This window comes from Acipenser ruthenus, chromosome 9 (genome assembly GCF_902713425.1).
Source record: "Acipenser ruthenus chromosome 9, fAciRut3.2 maternal haplotype, whole genome shotgun sequence".
In the NCBI taxonomy this organism is placed as follows: domain Eukaryota; kingdom Metazoa; phylum Chordata; class Actinopteri; order Acipenseriformes; family Acipenseridae; genus Acipenser; species Acipenser ruthenus.
In genome coordinates this window covers 32495097-32515384 of record NC_081197.1, presented here as the reverse complement: position 1 = coordinate 32515384, position 20288 = coordinate 32495097, and the positions used below count along the sequence as shown (strand labels likewise).

Here is a 20288-nt window from a genome sequence, read left to right as displayed (position 1 = left end):
CGTTTCCGCGCGCAGGGAATCAGGTTGCACGATAGGGTGCCGTTCCGGACAAAAGTCTGTCAAATACGGCGAGTGAAGGGTCACTTTTCCGCGCGCAGGGAATCAGGTTTCTGCGCGCAGGGAATCAGGTTTCTGCGCGCAGGGAATCAGGTTTCTGCGCGCAGGGAATCAGGTTTCTGCGCGCAGGGAATCAGGTTTCTGCGCGCAGGGAATCACGTTTCTGCGCGCAGGGAATCACGTTTCTGCGCGCAGGGAATCACGTTTCTGCGCGCAGGGAATCAGCAGGCTATGCTGCTAGAGGGGAGGGGTTACTTTTGTCGTCACACAAATGTATTTTGCCAGAGGAGGCGATAAAAAACTAAGGAGCTAGACATGTCTTCACATTCGAATAGTAATGTAGCCCGGGGAATCGCCGAAGAAATAATTAACAACCCGGAAATCCTTCAACGTCTGGAAAGTGCCCTGAATGGTAAAAACAATCGTATGCCTACTACAAGACAGGAGACATCAACTATTGATGAAGAAGTTCGTCAATTGTTTCAAGGGCGGAATGTGGTCGCTGATCGTCCCGCTCAAAATAATTCCCCTGCATTCAATATGCAAAGAAACTTTATCAGAGCCGGAGCAGTTCCAGGGATTTTAAATAGAAGGGCCAGGTAATTATTATTATTTCTGAAAACATATATGCAATTCATTTCTTAAGTTATGCTGCTAAGGACTATTTTAATTTGATTCAGAAATACGTACCTCCAACTCATGATTAATACTTCTACTCTAGTGAAAGTCTACTCATTAGTATATGCAAAAAGATAAATAAAATAAAATAAATAAATAAATAAATAAACGATGTAAAAGAACCGATTTAACATCCCGTATTACACAGAATAATGTACAAATGCAATGTTTTGGACACAGTAGTAATAAAGTAATTAATACCCATTATCTTTGCTTTGTAGTCGCCCTGGGTAAGGGCATCTTCTATACTAAATAATAATAACAAATGTAGGCCTATTATTCTTTCTTTTATTTGTATTTATTATTTACGAGCTGTATTTGTATTTTAGTAACTGTATTTACATATTACAAACGGAAGGTAGGATTACAATGGCACCAACAATTGTAAAGCTTTTAGTAAGTTAATTTCTAATAATGAGGCCTACTGTTCAATTTAATTCAACTGCTAACTGCAACCCCCTCCCCCCCCCCCCCCCCCCCCCCCCAAAAAAAAAAGCCCTCCATGAAAGCAAATATTTTGGGTATTAGTTACATTATGTTCAAAATATTGCATTCTTCTTCTTCTTCTTCTTCTTCTTCTTCTTCTATTTCTTTGCAGACACCCTTGTCCAGGGCGACTTATAATTATATTATTTTTACATACAATTACCCAGTACTACTGCAGTGAATTATACAATATTTATCTTTTGGTTGTATAATATAGTAAATATGACTATTATAATGTATATGTATACATATTGAAATGTGGAACAAAATGTATGGTTTATGGGCCTATTGGGGTGGGTGGGGGGGTGGTGGTAATATAGGCTATATTAATATTAAGTGAATATGAGGCAAATGTAACCAGATCTTCATTTCCTGCAATGCAAAAAAATTACAAATCTGCTCATGGAAGTAATTTATGGGCATTGTCATATCATTGTAGTTTGTACAACTGCATGTCCGTTTGCTTTAGGAACAGATGAGAAATAAACGAGTTGCCATTAAGTGATATATGTTAAATCTACTGGGTTGATGTTTTGCTTTTACTGTATATATTTTAATTAATTATTAATTTCTTAGCTGACGTCCTTATCCAGGGCGACTTACAATTGTTACAAGATATCACATCATTTTTATATACAATTACCCATTTATACAGTTGGGTTTTTACTGGAGCAATGTAGGTAAAGTACCTTGCTCAAGGGTACAGCAGCAGTGTCCCCACCGGGGATTGAACACACGACCCTCCGGTCAAGAGTCCAGAGCCCAGAGCCCAGAGCCCTAACCACTACTCCACACTGCTGCTCTTTCTTTATAGGTATATCATGACTTATACTAAACAATATACTATTTTGAGTAGATAATCCTATTTTAAGGCTAGTTAGTCCTGAGTAATATAATGAATGCAGTGGTCATAACATTTTTAAATATATATATTTTGCACAGAAAGAGACCCAGAAATGTTTGTGGCCCTTTCCACAAAGATGTTTGTCTACTAACGGGTCCCAATGACACAGACGTCCCGAAAGGCAAAATACGCTTATACCTGGCAGAGCAAGGGCATCTGGTTTTAGGTGTGAGATTTATGAAGGAGTGGGAGCCATATGAGGTGCAAAACCACTTGCACACAGTCTTTGAAAGAAACCTGACAGAAAACATTCAGTGAGTAAAGGAAGGCAGTCTTTGTAAACATAAGCACTTTATCATTTCTGTTAATATAATGATAATTGGTAGTTAAGATTTAAATATATATTATAATGTTGCATTTTGAAGAAGTGTGCTTTAGGGTATGATGTATTCGGTTTCCTAAGACCATGATATATTTTAGCTTGCATTCTCTATTCTTGTAGATTTGAAATAATGGTGACACTCCACAACAAATTAATAAAGCCAAGTCTGGAGCAAGACCAAAAGATGAATGGACTGTTACTAAATAAAATTTTCAAGGACAAAACTGTGTACCTTCGTCCATCTTTACAACTGCTGGTCGTTCCTGCAAATGCAAAGGTAACAGTCAATGACTGTTTCTATTTGTTCGAATGTACCGTATATAGAAATAGCGATTGTTAAAGATTATAGTCATTCATTCACAGTCTTACTGTATTTATTTTTAAAAGCAACTAATTCAGGCACTTTAGTTTTCTAAACTTAATTCACTACAGGAGTTTTTTTTTTGCAGAAGAACAGAGGTACTCTGTCAAATAATGATGATGATGATATTGAAATAGATTTGACTGATTCCAGTCCACCAATGAACAGCCTGAATGTAACAGTTCTTCAGGTCATTGAGGATGCTCCTTCAGAACTCATAGATGCTCCGTATTCGACAGCAGGTTCAGATGGGCCTCTTATCATAACAGAAGAAGAAAATGCCACAGTTTCCAGGGTTCTTGATTGTCCAAGGTAAGAAATCACACCTACAGTAATGTGCTTACACTTTATTTGATCCAGATTGTGTATTATGTCCCAGTTGTACAATAAAAAAAAAGTGCTAGTTTTTTTATTTTTACAAATATTAAGACTTTAGCTATTAGTATATCACAACAGGTCATAGTCTTTCTTGAATAGCAACAGATTTGCAGGTCATGCTGTGAAATCGGTGCCACAATACCTGGACTCCTATCAAATCTATTTTCTAGTGAATGGCAGTATGCTGCTTTATTTGTTGATGAAGAGCTCAGCGAAAGCTTTGAAGATCCAATACCCCTTTCCACTGGTATTGAAACATCCCACCATGAACGGTAAAGTTGCATTTGTGTTTCATACTTCCTTCCTTATAATTAGGGCCCTATGTTTTTCGCTACTTGTTTTTTTAAACCGTGTTTCAGTTGATTAAAGTAACGCAATGGGGTGAGTGTTAATAATTGCTTAATTGGTAGTTTCATGAGGACACTGTATCGGCATCTTGAGGTGCAGGTTGCAAAAAAACGCAAGGCCCTACTTGTAATACATTACAATTTTAACTGTTAAAAGGGGGGCCATTGTAGCTTTTATCTGTAAACCATTTAAAATTAAAGACAACTTTTTATTATCTTTCCTTTTATAGGCATTTAGTTTGATGTATAGGTATATATTCTTATGAGTTAATGTAGTTTTATTTGTCAGATATTTCTTTGATTTTTACATTTATAGTATCACAGTCAAGTGTTTCTGACAAGATATTTGATACAATAATATCTGCTAAAAATAAATAATTATTTTCTTTTAATATTTCTTATTATTTCACCAGAGACATTGGGGATATTCTCTGTGAGCTGGCCTCCCAGATTGATACAGAAAATGTTTCCCTGTTTAATATCAGCCGGAATCACCTATGGGAAGGAGCGAAACGAGGCTTTAAAAAAAAAACTTTCTTACCTTGCAAAAGGCTTTCGGTGAAATTTATGGACGATATAGGAGTGAGCGAAGGAGCCGTCGACCTCGGAGGACCAAGGAGAGAATTTTTAACCATGCTAATGGAGTCCTTGCACCAAGGAAGCCTCTTTGTGGGACCAGACCATGCCAAGTTCCTAAACTACATTAGTGGATGTAATGAATTTATGCTTTTTTAATTCTTTATCATTACGTTTTCAGTCTGTCTAAATCTAACATTCTTTATTTCAGTGATGGTCTCGGATGACTATTTTTATGCGGGTATGACTATTGCAACATCACTGGTTCATGGAGGACCTGGCCCACAGTTCTTATCACCAGTACTTTTTGAGGCGCTTTCAAGTACACCCGAGTCCACATTTGTGGCAGTGCAAGATATCCCTGATATGGACATAAGGAACTATCTGGAGAAGGTAAATATTTGCCAATTGTGTTTGCAAAAGTAATCTACCATCATATTTACAGCTTTTTCTAATCTTATTCATCAATGTATCTATTGATTAGAACAATTATTCACGTTATATTGCACAGGTATGGAGTGAGATTACTGTAAAATAGTATGTACTTGTATTTACCATTATGAATAAAAAAATACGACTATGAATCGTAAATACGACCACAAAAAAAAAAAACAGGACGCTCAGAAGTCCTAATCAATTGTTCCCACCATTAACAATCTGTGGCTTCTGTGATGTATTTTTGACAGTGATATCACACTCCATCCAACTCGTAGCTTTTTTGATTCATAGTCATATTTTTTTTTTATTCTTGTAAATAGTACAAAATATTTGACAGTAATCTCACTCCATAACAGATTGCCTGGAAATGAATATAAGTAGTCTTTTCTTTGCAAAATGTAATATGAAAGATTTATAAAGACAAACTGCATTTTTATTTTTTACAGCTTCTAACTTACCAGGAAGAACATTCAAACACAGCAAACTTATTTGAACCAATCCAAACTCTGATGCAGCTGGCTGGAACACACAAAGTTATCCGTAATGCTGATGATTATCGCAAGATTGCTGAAGAAACTGCACATTGGTACATTTTTGGAAGAACACGGGCAGCATTTGAGAGGTACACTCATTCTGCACGGCCCTGCCCTGTCCTGCTCGGCCATCCCCGGCCATGTGCACTTGGCCCCCTACGTGGCTCTGTTCTGCCGTTCTGCCCTGCTCTGCCCCGCTCTGCTCGGCCATGCCCTGCGTTTGGCCCTGCTTTTAATTCTTATTAAACAATGCAAAGCTGCAATGTAGATTTTATGTTTGTTGGTTAACTTTGCTTTGCATTATAAATGAAAGGTAATTGGTTTTTAATTAATGTTTAATTCATTTTGATGTTTATTTTTCATTTTTAAGAGGGCTGTAGTGGGGTCATTAAAAACAATGTGCTTGTTCAAGCTCGGTTTATGGTTGGGCTCTTTGTTCTCTGGCACTGTACGATATCCATATTTCACACAGACTTCACTCCAGTGGTCTGCTCTTTTTATCTTGTGATTTTGTACGAAATGATTGTTTTAGTAATTGTTATTTTTAACACACAGTAAGGCAACTGTGGAAGGAAGCACCCTTCTGAATATTAAATACCTCCCTTGTGGTGTCATTTGCATACATTTCAATGGCATTTGTCCCCGGTATATAGTCCATGTGTTAAAAAGCAGATAGAGCATGGAAAGCAGATAGCACATGGTAAGCTGAATCAGGCCCTATGTTTTTAATTCTTAAAATGTCCATTCTTTTTCAGATTAAAGGAAGGGCTGAAAACTCTAGGTGTACTGGATGCTATGACCAAGTATCCCAATGCATTCAAGCATGTCATGTGCTACACAGAAGACACCCTCACAGCCAAGACATTTGATATCTTCCGCCCTGTTCTACACCCATTGGGCTCCAATAAAAGGGGAACAGAAAATCTTGTATTGTCTCACTGGAAAGACTTTATACAAGAACTACAAGGTGACTGTACTACTGTTGTTCACTAGAAAAAAATACATACTTCTTTGTAGTTAGGTTACTTTTCTAACTTGTTTAGGGGATTCATCTTTCACTCAGCTGGGCACACTGTCTTTGGAAGTATTTTAATTATGTTGATGTTGGCCACACAAACACAGTAAGTAACAAGCTTTATTTATTTATTTATTTATTTATTTATTTATTTATTTTATTAATTTCAGATGAGCCATCAGATGTCACATTGAAGTCACTACTATTCTTTATTACTGGCTGCAAGACCGTACCACCACTGGGATTCAGACCAGAACCCACTGTAGATTTTTTACATGATGCTGAGGACAATGGAGAGAAATCAAGATTTCCAAAGGCAAATACATGCAACTGTACGCTGTTTTTGCCAACTGTACATGTAGTTTATGAAGAATTCACTGAAGCCATGAGATATGCTGTTCTAAATTGTCAGGGCTTTGGCTTTGCATAGTCAACTATTGATCTTCTGGTGTGCTGGATGGTAGGGATGCTCCAGATAAAACCAAAGAAAGGAAAAAAAAAAAAAAATGAGAAAAAAAATACAGTATACTTGGGATTTCTTGTTTTTCCTGGTCCTGGGGAGATCTGTGTGTTCTGTTTTTTTCCCCCCAACTCAATGATTTAATTGCACCCTTCATTTAACTAATACTTTACCTAATCTGAGCTTTTTCTTTTCTTTGGAGCTCTTAAAGTTAATTTGAAGTTACAGGTATAGAAAAGAATTGTGAAACACTGCTTTAACCAATTCATCAGTTTCAAACAACAAACACTAAATGGGCAACTGATTTGATCATTTATTATTTCCATGGCAAATGCAAATTTATTTATATTAAATATTATTTGTATTAAATATATTTGGCTCAGCACTACTTTTTATTATTAGTCATAACACAAAATTGAATGTTTAATAATGGTTTTGAAAAAAAAACCTGACAAGCAGGGGTGTGCTCTAAATTACTTAAGTGGGCCAATTATGTATTTATTTATTTATTGATATTTATATAGCGCTTTTATCAAAGTGCTTTACAAAGTGTAACAGTACAGTATAGGATAAATGAAAATTGTATTAAACAAAGGAAACTGACAAATATGTAAATAAATGAATGCTGGGAAGGGCAGGAGAGGACAATAGACAAACAAAAAGACAACAACAAATCTAATTGGAAAGATGGTATGGAAGGATTCGGAGGTGAATTAGGGTAGGCCACAGAAAATAGGTGGGTTTGAGGGAGGAACGGAATGTCATTGGGTTGGGAGACTGATTAATATTAAGGGGGAGCCTGTTCCAGTGAAGGAGGGGGGGAAGGGGCAAGAAGAGAAAAGAGAAACCACAGTAGTGCGTTAACAGAGGTAAGATTGAATCCAAGACAAAGGTGTACCAGAAATACCAGGATTAGACAGAGTGGTAGAGAGAACAGAATGATCCACGGTGTTGAAGGCTGGCGAAAAATCAAGAATAAGACTAGAGGAAAGGTTTGCATGCACAGCATTAGCAGATGGTTGTAAGTGATCAGAGGTAGAGGAGAGAGATGTGGCAGAGATGGAGTTGAAGATAACAGAAAGGAATTGTTATTGGAAAAAGGAAGAAGAAAGAAAGAGGACAAACAAAGGAGGTTTGCTAGGAACTATGGGGATTGAAGCTTTTGACCTGGACAGGCTACTAACCCAACTTAAAAGGGACAGGGGGATGAGTATCCACCCACATATGTAGCATCGGGAGTGATACAACAACATAGTTTTTGCAATTAATTGAGTTGGAACGTAAGTATTTGTATACAACACTATCTAACGTTGTTTATCACATAATCCAAAACAAATAAATAATGATTAATACCACTATTGTCATCATCTGATAATGGATCACAAAGCGACAGAAGCTCCCTGTGGTTTTCAGCGCTCATTTGTACTGTATTATGTGGAACATGAATGTATGTGTCTGCCTCATTTGCTGTAATTGGGCCTGCATGGTCAATTCCATAATTATCTATGCCACTCAGAAGATCTTGTGAATTTACTGTAGTAAGATTTGAAAGTATTCCAGAATGCCATAATGCTAAGGGAGACATTGACTGAACAGTGCTAAGTCGATGGTAATTCCACTGGCGAGTGAATTCTTGCACAGAATTTCCTATTCTTGGAATGTAAACAAAGTGTAATGCACATAAATCAACTTCATTTGTAGAATCTAAGATTCCAATGTTTTCCATGTACATAAACAATTGCCTATAAAACTCAGAAACCACTCTGTTCACTTCACCCCAAAGACGCTCTATTCTCTGGTTGTGAACACTTCTGCCTGCAATAAAACTTCCTCTGTTTCTGCCACGGCTCATAATCATGTATCTAGCAACATCAATGTTTTCACCACCTCGATCCCCTCTAACTCTCAGTGGTAACCCATACCTTGATACACCCTCTTCAAAGAAATGCAAAACAGTAGCTGCACAATTGTTTGTACAGCATGTCAGGTATATAATCATTCTACTGTAACCATCAATGCATCCATGGTACACAAATCTCCATGAAATAAGCTTGTGATTTGAATCAATGTGCCTGAAGAAAAGAAAAAATAGAAGTTTTAAGTATTAGGTTTCCATGGTTTCCAATAAAACAATTTACACATAATGTACACAATGGACCTTGTGAATCCACAACCAAATAGTGTTATTTATATATATATATATATATATATATATATATATATATATATATATATATATAATTTAAAATCCTTAATCCCTAGCAGTACAGGACTGCTGGATTTATAATTTACCTTAAACTTTATTTTTACCTTAAACTTTCCTTATATAAATGTTTAAGTTCCTACCATAAATGAACTGGGTCCAGGGCATTTAATCGATCTCTAATTCTCCTTCTCTGAACTCTTAATCCTCTGGCTAGGACACCACCTTAGAATAGAGCAATAGTTCATAATGTTGTTTAGTTCGAATTAAATAAACCTAATCATAACTACATGCAAGTACACTTTCACCTGTATTGCCTAAAATAACATGCAATATATATAACAAATAACTATTGAAATGTGTATTTTTTGTGAAACCTCTAAGTTGCACTGGGTAAGAGGATATGCACTGATTGAGACCTATGTTTTATTACACACCTTTGATGAACAAATACCAAAAATTCTACAGCGAAAAATGTATTTTACCTTGAACATAGTTGCCTCCTGCATTCAGCGTTTCTCTCAGGATTTCCCTTATAATATTATCCAGTTCACTATTTGAGATGTTGGCATAATTTTCTCCTGTCATTCCATATTGCTGCCTTCTGCGAAACAGTGTCCGCTCACTTATGCAGAGGCAAGCTGCAATTGAACACCATGGCATTCCTGCTGCACGTAGTTGCTGTAGTTGATCTTTGGTTATGCAGTATCTGCAACATTAAATGTAATTTGTTTAATAATAAAATAACACATATTATTATTACTCTGATTAAATATGGTAGTGCGTTTTCTCAGCATAAAATGTAGCAATAGCAATACAATAAGCATTTAAATCAATATACTTTAATGCTTTTAACCATACCTTGGGCGACCTCTTGTGCTTTCAAGGGGGCTGTTGAAAAGAAATTCAAATTGGGATCGAGGAGCCAATCTTTGGTCAACTTCACCATACACTGTCCTCACAGCGTCAAATAATCTATTTATCAGCAAACATACTTGATCCACTCCCTGTTGAAAAATCAAGATTAAAATTAGTTATTTGTTTGAAATAAATGCAAGGAAAGAAAGCCAGAAAGAAAAACATGTTTCCTTGTGTCCAATGTTTGTATTTATTTTTAAGTCTGAAATGAAGTCCTTACTGCGCCTTAAAAATGATGTCTAAACAAACACAACCAGGTGTGTAGATGTCCAAATGCATTTTGAAGAATGGCGATGAAAAACCACTGATCAAAACCATGTGAAAAAATATTATTTTATTGATTAAAGAGCAGGCAAATAAAGTGATGACGTGCAGAAAGTGCTCAGTCCAAACTGATTATTAATTAAGGACAAATATCGGTCAGGTGTTCAGATAAAATACCATGTAAAACAGTCCAATTCAGTTAAATACCATGTAAAACAGTTTTGTTTTTTCTGTAACTTGTCCTATAATGAAATCCTGCAATAGTATTTACTAGTGTATTCCTTTTAATGTCTGTCAATGTATGAATTGGTCTGTGTACATGTTATTTTTTGGTATTATTACTTAATGTATTTTTTTTTTTAAGAAATGCATTACATTTCACTATTCATCAAATAAAGAGTAGATTTTTGAGACAACCAGTCTAAGGTATTGTTCTTACTTCACAACTGTCCAGGACGGATGCTAAAGTTGACAAAATCCTTACATGTTCTTCGAGTAAACGATGTAGATGGTCAAATGTATTAAAATCATTAGTATCTAATGCCTGTTGAACTTGTTCTAAACAGTCATCCAGCTCCAAAAAATATAAATTCAGATCCTCGATATTGTCAGTAACGGAACAGATAGCGCACAATACTATAATGAAAAAATGTATACAAGTAGCCATTTTTCTTCTGTTTATGACGATTTACTGATTTCCTTGTCTCAATTCATAAAGCCGACTCCTCCCTCAAAGAAACCTGATTCCCTGCGCGCAGAAAACATGATTCCCTGCGCGCGGAAACATGATTCCCTGCGCGCGGAAAACATGATTCCCTGCGCGCGGAAACATGATTCCCTGCGCGCGGAAAACATGATTCCCTGCGCGCGGAAACATGATTCCCTGCGCGCGGAAACATGATTCCCTGCGCGCGGAAACGTGACCCTTCACTCGCCGTTTTTGACAGACTTTTGTCCGAAACGGCCCCTCATAGAAATCGACAAACCCGCAGTGTCATAACCCTCAGCGACCGTGTCAGCAATCCAATGCGACAGTCGCTGCTTTGAGAGGGGCTGTGACTATGAAATATTTCAAGTAGAACCCCTCTCCGCAGGAGATGTGTTCTACGAGACAGATGGCTCACTTGCACAGCAAGGCAGTGTCACAAATGAATCTAAAACATGTCTTCCTTTGTACAAGGTGCGATCACCTTTTTTGAGTGAAAGGTGTATGCAGCAGAGATAGATGTCTCTTTGATAGAAACAGTTTAATTTATTTGAAGTCTTCCAACTAATGATGGGAATGGGAATGTAGAGATGGAAGCCCTGCTAACAAGATTTAAGTTTTTGTAGGTATCAGGCTTTTAAAGACACACCTGTGGTGGCTTTGACAGACTCACTGAGAGCAGAAACTGACCCAAGACTGACAGCTACTGGAAGCAGGCTGATCTTTGGGATACAAACTGAACATTTGTGAAACTGCATGTGTGTTTTAAAGAACAAGCCAGCAGAATACTAAACAATTTGTTAAAACACACTGTTCATACAAAAATTAATAATATTCTCTGTATTAACCTATAGTTATGTTAGAGCATTCTATATTCCTGTTTTTTTTTATTTTATAACAGTAAATATATTATAGTATCTTTGTAAGTCTGAGTAAAAAGGGAGCTAGGGTGGGGTAACGCTGACCAAAAAACACATGTGAAATGAGCTAAGCTTGTACTTGTCTGAGCTAGTGGTGCCAAGGTTTATAACCTTGAGAAGAAAAGCAGAAATGAGAATCTAATTTAATTAACTCAGATGTTAACAGTCAAGTCTCTTATTTAAAGAAGTAAGCTTGATCTGAAAGTAGTCTTTAGGCTAAACAAAGATATTCTAGAATAATTCAAAGTATAAGTGTAAATGTTTTACTTTAACAGAAGAACTGTTCAGTTTGAAAATAAGAGAATATAGTGCAGAAATTAACTTAAAGTCAAAGCATAACAGTATCAATCTGTGTAAGGCATATAGTAGGATCTGCCAAAGAGAATGTAATTCATTTGTTAACCTTGTCTATGCTTGAAACAAAACAGTACCAGGTCTGTGGGTAATTGAAGGAAATAACTTTTTGGCAACTAATGCAAGTTTTAATGTTTCAGGGGGTTTGAAATCCAAAGGTTTCTATAATGAGTGATCTTTTACATATAAGAAATACCTCCTGGTACAGGAAAGAGGAGTCAGTGGTGAACTATATATGGCTTCATTAAATCATAGAAATTAATGAAGACCTGGTAAAAACAAGTGAGGGGGAGCCATAGCATACATAGGACCATGTTATGCCATACGTCTGAGAAAATGCTTACAGAAGAATCTTCTATTGATGATGGCTAATTAATCTTATAGAAGGAGTTACCGGGTGTTTTGAAAATGTTATTCAATTGAAGGACATGAGCTGTCAAAGCATATTAATGTTTAAGATTTAATTATGACTTCTGATGTAAAAACTCTAAAAACCAAGGTAAAATCCTAGTCAAGTATCACTCATCTTGCTAACTACAAGCTGATGTGATCCATGCTCTGAAGATCTTTGATCGAGCTGATTGCTGTTGGTGTCATATTTAGAAGTCTTTGCCTTTGAAGTTTCTATCCTTACATTATATTCCACTTCCATATATATTTTGGAAGGTAAGAACTATTTTGAATCTATATCTCTTTTATATTGATGCATTGCTATAAGGTATATGACTTATGTTTTAGTCTAAGAGGGTGATAGTCTAAGAGAGGTAACGAGCACCCAGTTGTCTGAGGTGCAAGCATGCCAATATTGCAGCTGTTGTACGGTAAAAGGGGGTCTGAGGCTGCAGGCCCTCAGGGCTTCAGCTGGGGCTGTTGAGGCTGGGGCTGAGCTCTCTGAGGCGGCTGCCTAGAGCGACGGCCCTTGAATTGCCTCCTGGAATGCTGTTGCGCGGACGAACCGCGGCCCACGTTCCTGGCGGTCTGTAGAGGGGCTCGGTTTCCCATTACCATGGGCACTGGGATCGTTCTTGTGATGGTCTTCACCTGGGGGGCTTGTCAATGGCTCGACCTACATCGCTCCGGGGTGCGGGGAGGGAGCAGAGCGGCCACCTGCCGAGATGTCTCACGCTGCCGGAGTGAGCGCTGTAGGATTTCCTCCACAGCTGGACCAATGTATGCCCAGGAGATATCGGCGCATCTAATAACACCACCTTATCCGCATCAGGTACCCTAGCTTGTGACAGCCATAGCTGTCGCAAGCCCTCTTTAGGTGTGTTGCCTGGCTTCGGCCTAGGGCTTGCCCTTGAAGGCTGGACATCTGGAGCAGCTTAGATATGAGGCGGAGCTCTGTGGCCACCAGCTCTGGGAGCGGGTTCTCCATGAGCACGCCATCCAGGTACGAGGTGAGAAATCGTGTTAGCTAGGTGAGTCGCCTGCGCTTCTGTTGCATAAGCCCTCTTTAGGTGTGTCTCCGGTAGCCTACATTGAGGGTTAGGCACATGGGGCTTCTGGGTGATCCACCCACCGGCGGAGCCTTAACCAAGGCCGCGATGGTGGAGTCGACTGGGGGGAAACTTGCCAGCCCCAGTTTCTCCACGTCCTCTAATGCAGCGAACCTTGCAGCTTGCTTCAACACACTCGGCGCTGATGCCGGACAGTCCCAAGAGGAGCGTACTTCCTGCATGGTCAGGAAATTGTGGGAAGGGTTGCACCACAGGAGCCGCTGCCTGTGTCCGGAATACGGACCGGTGGGGCTCTGTTGGTGTTGTTCAGGGGATCTGCAAGAAGCTTGCAGCGCGCCCCATCAGTGCCGGCATGGAGCTGGGCAATAGTGGCAAATTAGACTCGGAGGCAACCTCTGAGCTAGGTCCTGTCACAGTCGATGGCGCTGGTTCCCCTTCTTCCTCCATCTCAGTTGGGAAGGAGTTATCCCAGGAGGCCGCTAACGATAGCGTATCCCCCTCCGCCATCAATGGCTGCGATTCAGGCTCGACTTGGCCTCCCGTGGGAGGATCAGTGGCTAGGGCTGGTGCAGGTAGCAGCGGGGCCAGGACAGCGTGTGTTCATCTTCGCCGCTCCCAAGTCATCGCCAGAGTGGTAGCGGTGAGCTGAGCCTAAAAATAATTGGATATGCCAAATTGGGAGAAAATAATAAAAAATAATTGGTGACTTTTGGATAGTGACTGTATTTCGTAGCACGATTCCTGTTTATTTTATAGTGTTATAAAGTGACAAGCTTCAAGGAGGAAGGCAGCAAACAAAAATGACAGTTCACAGTTCACAATGCCTAGTTCTTGGTGCAGTAGTGTGCACAGATGGGGAAATGATGGAATAATGGAATTAGCACTATACCTGAATGTTATTTTAGTATAAGTGTCACAAGTGACGAATTTTAAATGGGTTTTTGTGTACTGTTTTTTTAATTTTTTTTTACTGGAATCAGCTTATCTCAACCCCCAGTTGGTTTTATGTGGTTGTGGCTGACTGTGGGTAGAGCATTTTCTCCCCAGCAACTGGAAGTCCTGCCTGGTTAGTGCCACAGCGAATGGCGGACCAGGCAGGACTATATAAGGGGCTGGATTTGAGAGCAGAGGAGGAAAACGGAAGATAGGAAGAACCAGCAGGAGTGTGTGCAGGAAGAGCGTGCAGCCTTGGGGAAAATATACTGAGGAAGATTTACTGTTTGGAATACTTCGGGAGAACGATTATTTGGCAACAAGAACATTGTGGGGACGGACTAGCACTGGAACCATATTCAGGAACAGGTTTGGAGGTTTTTTTCTCTTGTTTCTTTTTGTTGTGTAGGGACAATATAGGGAGGTTGGCTGTATTTTTTTACTTGTTGTGTTTTTTTTCTTTCTGGCTATTGTATACTATAATTGGTGGATAACAATCATTTTATCATTTAAGGATTTCACTATAATGTTTTTTTTGGATTTACAACAAATAGCAATTTATTTTTGGACACGCGTTTCTTTTTTTGTTTTCCTTGGTAGAGCAAGGGATGGGTGCAATTGCTCGGGGTCCCAGTGTGGAGTCCAGGACGTTTGGGGGCCCCCCATGGATCCTTGATGGGGGGGCAAATCATTTTCCTAGATTTCTGGAAGAGGGGAAAGGACAATTAATCGTTCTATATAGCCTACCTGTGCTGGTTGGCCCCCTGCACCCCCATCAGAGTGTGCTTGAGGCCTCCAGTGGTTTACCTACCTTGCCTTTTTAGGTCTGGAGTCCAGCTTCCAGGTCGGGTCCGGTGGTGGCAGACGGAATCGGGACGAGGTCCAGGGAGCGTGGCGAGAGAGAGGAGAGAAACGCATTGCTAGAGACCGGTTGAAGGGAAGTGACCAGAACTTTTGGGGTGGAAGGTGTAGTTTACTTACCTGTGTGTCAGTTCCTGACGGCCCCTTTTCTTTGCCCCGCTCTCCTGTCTCAGGCCCTTAGGAGGCGGCAGTTTTATTTATTTATTTTTTTTGGCACTCCCTTATTGAAGTTTTAGCTTATTTTTAGTATTACTGTTTGGTTTGAACAATTTTTACCCTGTTGAGAACAATAAAATTTGTTTTACCAGACGCTGTTCCATTGTGTGTGTGTGGGAACCCAGGGAACAAAGAACCTATAAGGGGGAAACGAAATAACTATTCGGTTACTAAGGTCCTTGCCTTACCAAAAACAATGTGGTGTAGTCGTCAGCTACATCGGTACACTAGCTAGGTGACATAAGCCTCAATGTCACTGTGGAGCACTTCAGTTTTAAAATGAAAAGGTGTCGACCAAACAGTCTTGGGTCCTCGAGACCAGTCAAATGTCAAATATTATGCTTATTGGTTATTATAACTGGAATTATGTTGTACAGTAATGTAAAGTATTGTTAGGAAATTAGGCAATATTTTGCAATGATTAGCTATTTTCATTTTTTATTTTGCTACAACATATGCAAACATTCTAACTATTACTTAAATGTTGATTTTTTTGTATTACTATTTGTTTCAGACATAATTTATTTATTTCTTAGCAGACTTACAAGATATCACATTATTTTTACATACAATTACCCATTTATACAGTTGGGTTTTTACTGGAGCAATCTAGGTAAAGTACCTTGCTCAAGGGTACAGCAGCAGTGTCCCCACCGGGGATTGAACCCATGACCCTCTGGTCAAGAGTCCAGAGCCCTAACCACTACTCCACACTGCTGCCATCTAAAGAGAAAGCACCCAGATATTCTTGATTCCTGCAAAGAGGGAAAATCAAACGGACCCTTGCAGCCCTCTGTGACAGATTTCTTCAGGTCTTCAGACTCACAATATGTTAGCAATCATCCTCAACAACAAAAAAAGGTTACTGCTTTGGTAGAGGGTCTTATTGTTTCCTGTGGGCTACCAGTATCAATTGTGGAGAATCCTAATTTTAGAAAGTTCATGACAACTATGGACCCACGGTTTATGATGCCTTCCAGGCACCATATTTCCCAGTCCATGATCCCAAAAATGTGTGAAGCTAAGAAAGAAGAAATTAAAACAGAACTAAGTGTAGCAAATTTTGTTGCACTGACTCTGGACCTGTGGTCAGACAGGTGTTGCCATTCATTTATCGCAGTCACCGGGCATGCATTTGTCAAAAATACACTTCAAACACACCTTCTTACATTTGCAGCATTTAAGGGAAGCCATACAGGTGTAAGAATTGCAGAAGAAATTGAGCACATTTTGGAGGAATTTGACATAAAAGAAAAATTGGCTCACATTGTTACTGACAATGCCAGTAACATGAAGGCATTCCAAGTCATTCATGAACTGTCTTCCACTGAAAATACGGAGTACCTTGAACTATTAAGTTTTGACGATGACACAATATGGCAAGACCTGGATACAGCAGATGCAGAGCATGTTCAGTGTATGTTAGATAGGACACCATGCACTCGCTTATCATGCTTTGCATACATGCTGCAAGTATTAGTATCAGTATTAGGTTCTTTGCTATTCCTAATCTACATTAATGATTTCGATTCTGGTATAGTAAGCAAACTCATTAAATTTGTAGACGACACAAAAATAGGAGGAGTGGCAAATGCTGTTGCAGCAGCAAAGGTCATTCAAAATTATCTAGACAGCATTCAGAACTGGGCAGACACATGGCAAATGAAATTTAATAGAGAAAAGTGTAAAGTATTGCATGCAGGCAATAAAAATGTGCATTATAAATATCATATGGGAGATACTGAAATTGAAGAAGGGAACTATGAAAAATACCTAGGAGTTTATGTTGACTCAGAAATGTCTTCCTCTAGACAATGTGGGGAAGCTATAAAAAAGGCCAACAAGATGCTCGGATATATTGTGAGAAGTGTTAAATTTAAATCAAGGGAAGTAATGTTAAAACTTTACAATGCATTAGTAAGACCTCACTTAGAATATTGTGTTCAGTTCTGGCCACCTCGTTACAAAAAGGATATTGCTGCTCTAGAAAGAGTGCAAAGAAGAGCAACCAGAATTATCCTGGGTTTAAAAGGCATGTCGTATGCAGACAGGCTAAAAGAATTGAATCTATTCCGTCTTGAACAAAGAAGACTACGTGGTGATTTGATTCAAACATTCAAAATCCTAAAAGGTATAGACAATGTCGACCCAGGGGACTTCTTTGACCTGAAAAAAGAAACAAGGACCAGGGGTCACAAATGGAGATTAGATAAAGGGGCATTCAGAACAGAAAATAGGAGGCACTTTTTTACACAGAGAATTGTGAGGGTCTGGAACCAACTCCCCAGTAATGTTGTTGAAGCTGACACCCTGTGATCCTTCAAGAAGCTGCTTAATGAGATTCTGGGATCAATAAGCTACTAACAACCAAACGAGCAAGATGGGCTGAATGGCCTCCTCTCGTTTGTAAACTTTCTTATGTTCTTATGTTCTTAACTTGTTGTAAGAGATGGAATAAAGAAGCCTTCAGTGTACACCAGAGCAGCAATGGGAAAATGCTGCAAATTAGCAAATCTTTCTCATGAAAGCACCATATTCCGTGAAGCATTTGAAAATACACTTGGAGCAGGAAGATCAATTCCAAGTACAAATGCAACCCGCTGGAATAGTTTGCATAGACAAATCAAAATCATTGTGTCCTTGGATCAGTACAAATTAGGTGAGTTACTGAGAGAAAAGCAGCTGGAGCATCTTCTACCGACACCCAGCGATCATGCAGCCTTGAGAGAATTTGTTAATATTCTGCAGGCTTTTGCTGAAGCAACAGACATGGTACAGGGTGACCAGTACACTACAATTGGATCTGTGGTGCCTTCTGTCATAGCACTACATAGACACTTAAAGGACTTGCATGGTCAAATTCGCTATCAGGGATCTCTTGTAGATGCACTTCTACAATCCCTTCACATAAGGTTCACTGGACTTTTTAATTTGCTACAAATTACCCAAGACCACAGTGATAGACAGGATCCAAAGCCTTTTAGTGAGATGCTCTACCCAATGGCCAGTGTTCTTGATCCCACATTTGGGTTTCTGTGGTTGGAAGCAAACCATCCCGGCAATGACCAAACGAAAAGCAAGATACGAGAAGAAATCATTGGTAAGTGTTTCAGTATTGATAAGTTTATTAAATGTATTATAAAATTATTACCACACCTCTAAATATATATAAAAAAACATATTCATGAAGTGTGATTGTGTACATGTACTGGAATTTAGTGCTATATATTTTTTATTTTCAGATGAAATTGTGAACCAAGTAGACCTGATGTGCCCCAGAGAAACTGCAGGCCCATCAGAACAACAGGCACCATCAAGTAAAGTACCCAAGGGAACACTGTTTTCCACGTACGAGCAAAGACGCCAGGCTGTGGCGACTGCTTCACCTTTATTAACAAGAAATATTGTGCAACGTTACTTGGATGACATCAGTTCCCAAACTCAAGGCACATCTTCAGGGACTGACCACTGGGGTTCAGTACATGAAACAAATGTTTACAAAATAATGCTGCCTTTGTTGGAAAAGATATTCTGCATTCCAGCCACATCAGCACCTGTTGAGAGGGTATTCAGTCAGAGTGGACTGCTAATGCGACCACACAGAGCAAGAATGGGAGACAAGCTTCTCTCACAGTTGGTGTTTTTAAAGTGCAACTCGTCAAATAAGTAAAATGCAAGTTTTTCTTGTGAGCAGTGTGGTTCTGAATGAATGTCTATCTGGTCAACAGACATTTAATAGTGAAATATGAGCACGATATCATAATTTGACACAAACAGCATGATTTTCAAAAGGGGCAAAATAAGAACTAGGTCGCAAAATTAGTTTTTTAAAGTCTGATTTATGCAACTAAATTACATTATTGATGGTTTTCAAAAGTTCGAGGAGTGGGTACACAACTCATTTTATATAAACCACTTGAAAGCCATGTATTCAGTAACCCAAATAAGGTTTGAGAAATCACTCTGCAACCTCATTCTTATTTTGCCCCTTTTGAAAATCATACTGAAATTGCTTCTCTTTGTTTTTGTCAATGTCTTTGTCTTCAATGAAAATATGCTTTACAAAATTACCTGTACAGCATAAAAAAGTGAAAAGTTGTAACTGAGTTAGTTATTTCTGAAAACGTTCCCATTTAATTTGCTGTGTTTTCTACTCTGATGGAGTAAAGTGTTTACATTTACTATACTGTACGTTTTGGAAAATAGCTCTGTTACAGTTTACAATTGTACAAATTTGATGAAAACTGTTTACATCTAACCCAACCCATCCCATTAATAAAACTGCATGTTTGACTGTGGCCTTGTCTTTTAAAATGCTTGTCATTGACCTTGACTGAGCTTGACCTTAAAGGCTCCTGACCTTGACTGGCCTTGCCCTAAAAGGCTCCCGGCCTTGTCCTCAGCTTGGCCTTGTGGCTCCCGGCCTCGACCTTGGCCTTGTGAGTCCCGGCCTTGAATCCAAGACTGCGACCAAACGTATGGTTTTGGACTTGAAGGAACTGTTGAAAGATGCCGTGGCATCGGCATAACTTTCTGCCTTGTATTTGGATGTGTCTCTGTAGGCATGCGTGTCCTGAGTCCTTTCTGTTTTTGACTCTTCATTTAACTCTGTCTCACTGATAAGGTGATGTTTGATAATGTTGAGGCAGCAGTGTGGAGTAGTGGTTAGGGCACTGGACTCTTGACTGGAGGGTCGTGGGTTCAATCCCTGGTAGGGGACACTGCTGCTGTACCCTTGAGCAAGGTACTTTACCTAGATTGCTCCAGTAAAAACCCAACTGTATAAATGGGTAATTGTATGTAAAAAATAATGTGATATCTTGTAACAATTGTAAGTCGCCCTGGATAAGGGCGTCTGCTAAGAAATAAATAATAATAATAATGTTATACCTACCTAA

The 20288-nt window shown here is 39.0% G+C and overlaps 2 protein-coding genes across 3 annotated transcripts; one reads left to right on the top strand and one right to left on the bottom strand.

The window, feature by feature from the left end:
- Nucleotides 1-189: 189 nt before the first annotated feature.
- On the top strand, nt 190-6926 carry LOC131696627 (G2/M phase-specific E3 ubiquitin-protein ligase-like). Of its 2 annotated transcripts, XM_059030504.1 has the most exons (10): nt 190-656; nt 2164-2379; nt 2568-2724; nt 2897-3120; nt 3357-3458; nt 3947-4245; nt 4321-4502; nt 4994-5169; nt 5836-6047; nt 6266-6926. In XM_059030504.1, exons 1-10 carry the CDS (start codon nt 373-375, stop codon nt 6523-6525), a joined length of 2112 nt encoding a protein of 703 aa, XP_058886487.1. In that variant the 5' UTR covers nt 190-372; the 3' UTR covers nt 6526-6926. The 2 variants fall into 2 exon arrangements, with proteins under 2 accessions (XP_058886487.1, XP_058886488.1); XM_059030505.1 differs by lacking the exon at nt 2164-2379 and having other exon boundaries at nt 194-656.
- A 1971-nt stretch (nt 6927-8897) lies between these two features.
- LOC131737957 (uncharacterized) lies at nt 8898-10742 on the bottom strand. The gene is made up of 4 exons (XM_059030393.1): nt 10380-10742; nt 9620-9765; nt 9244-9467; nt 8898-8983 (listed from the first exon to the last, which is right to left on the bottom strand). Exons 1-4 carry the CDS (start codon nt 10605-10607, stop codon nt 8898-8900), a joined length of 684 nt encoding a protein of 227 aa, XP_058886376.1. The 5' UTR covers nt 10608-10742.
- Nucleotides 10743-20288: the final 9546 nt, after the last annotated feature.

What these genes read in the sequence shown, in the direction of transcription:
- LOC131696627 (XM_059030504.1), top strand. Translation starts at nt 373, where the DNA reads ATGTCTTCACATTCGAATAGTAATGTAGCCCGGGGAATCGCCGAAGAA. An exon ending in ATTTTAAATAGAAGGGCCAG is followed by an intron (nt 657 to 2,163) that starts GTAATTATTATT and finishes TATTTTGCACAG; the next exon opens with AAAGAGACCCAGAAATGTTT. An exon ending in AGGGTTCTTGATTGTCCAAG is followed by an intron (nt 3,121 to 3,356) that starts GTAAGAAATCAC and finishes TCTATTTTCTAG; the next exon opens with TGAATGGCAGTATGCTGCTT.
- LOC131737957 (XM_059030393.1), bottom strand. Translation starts at nt 10,607, where the DNA reads ATGGCTACTTGTATACATTTTTTCATTATAGTATTGTGCGCTATCTGT. An exon ending in CCGTCCTGGACAGTTGTGAA is followed by an intron (nt 9,766 to 10,379) that starts GTAAGAACAATA and finishes ATTTTTCAACAG; the next exon opens with GGAGTGGATCAAGTATGTTT. An exon ending in AGCACAAGAGGTCGCCCAAG is followed by an intron (nt 9,468 to 9,619) that starts GTATGGTTAAAA and finishes TTAATGTTGCAG; the next exon opens with ATACTGCATAACCAAAGATC.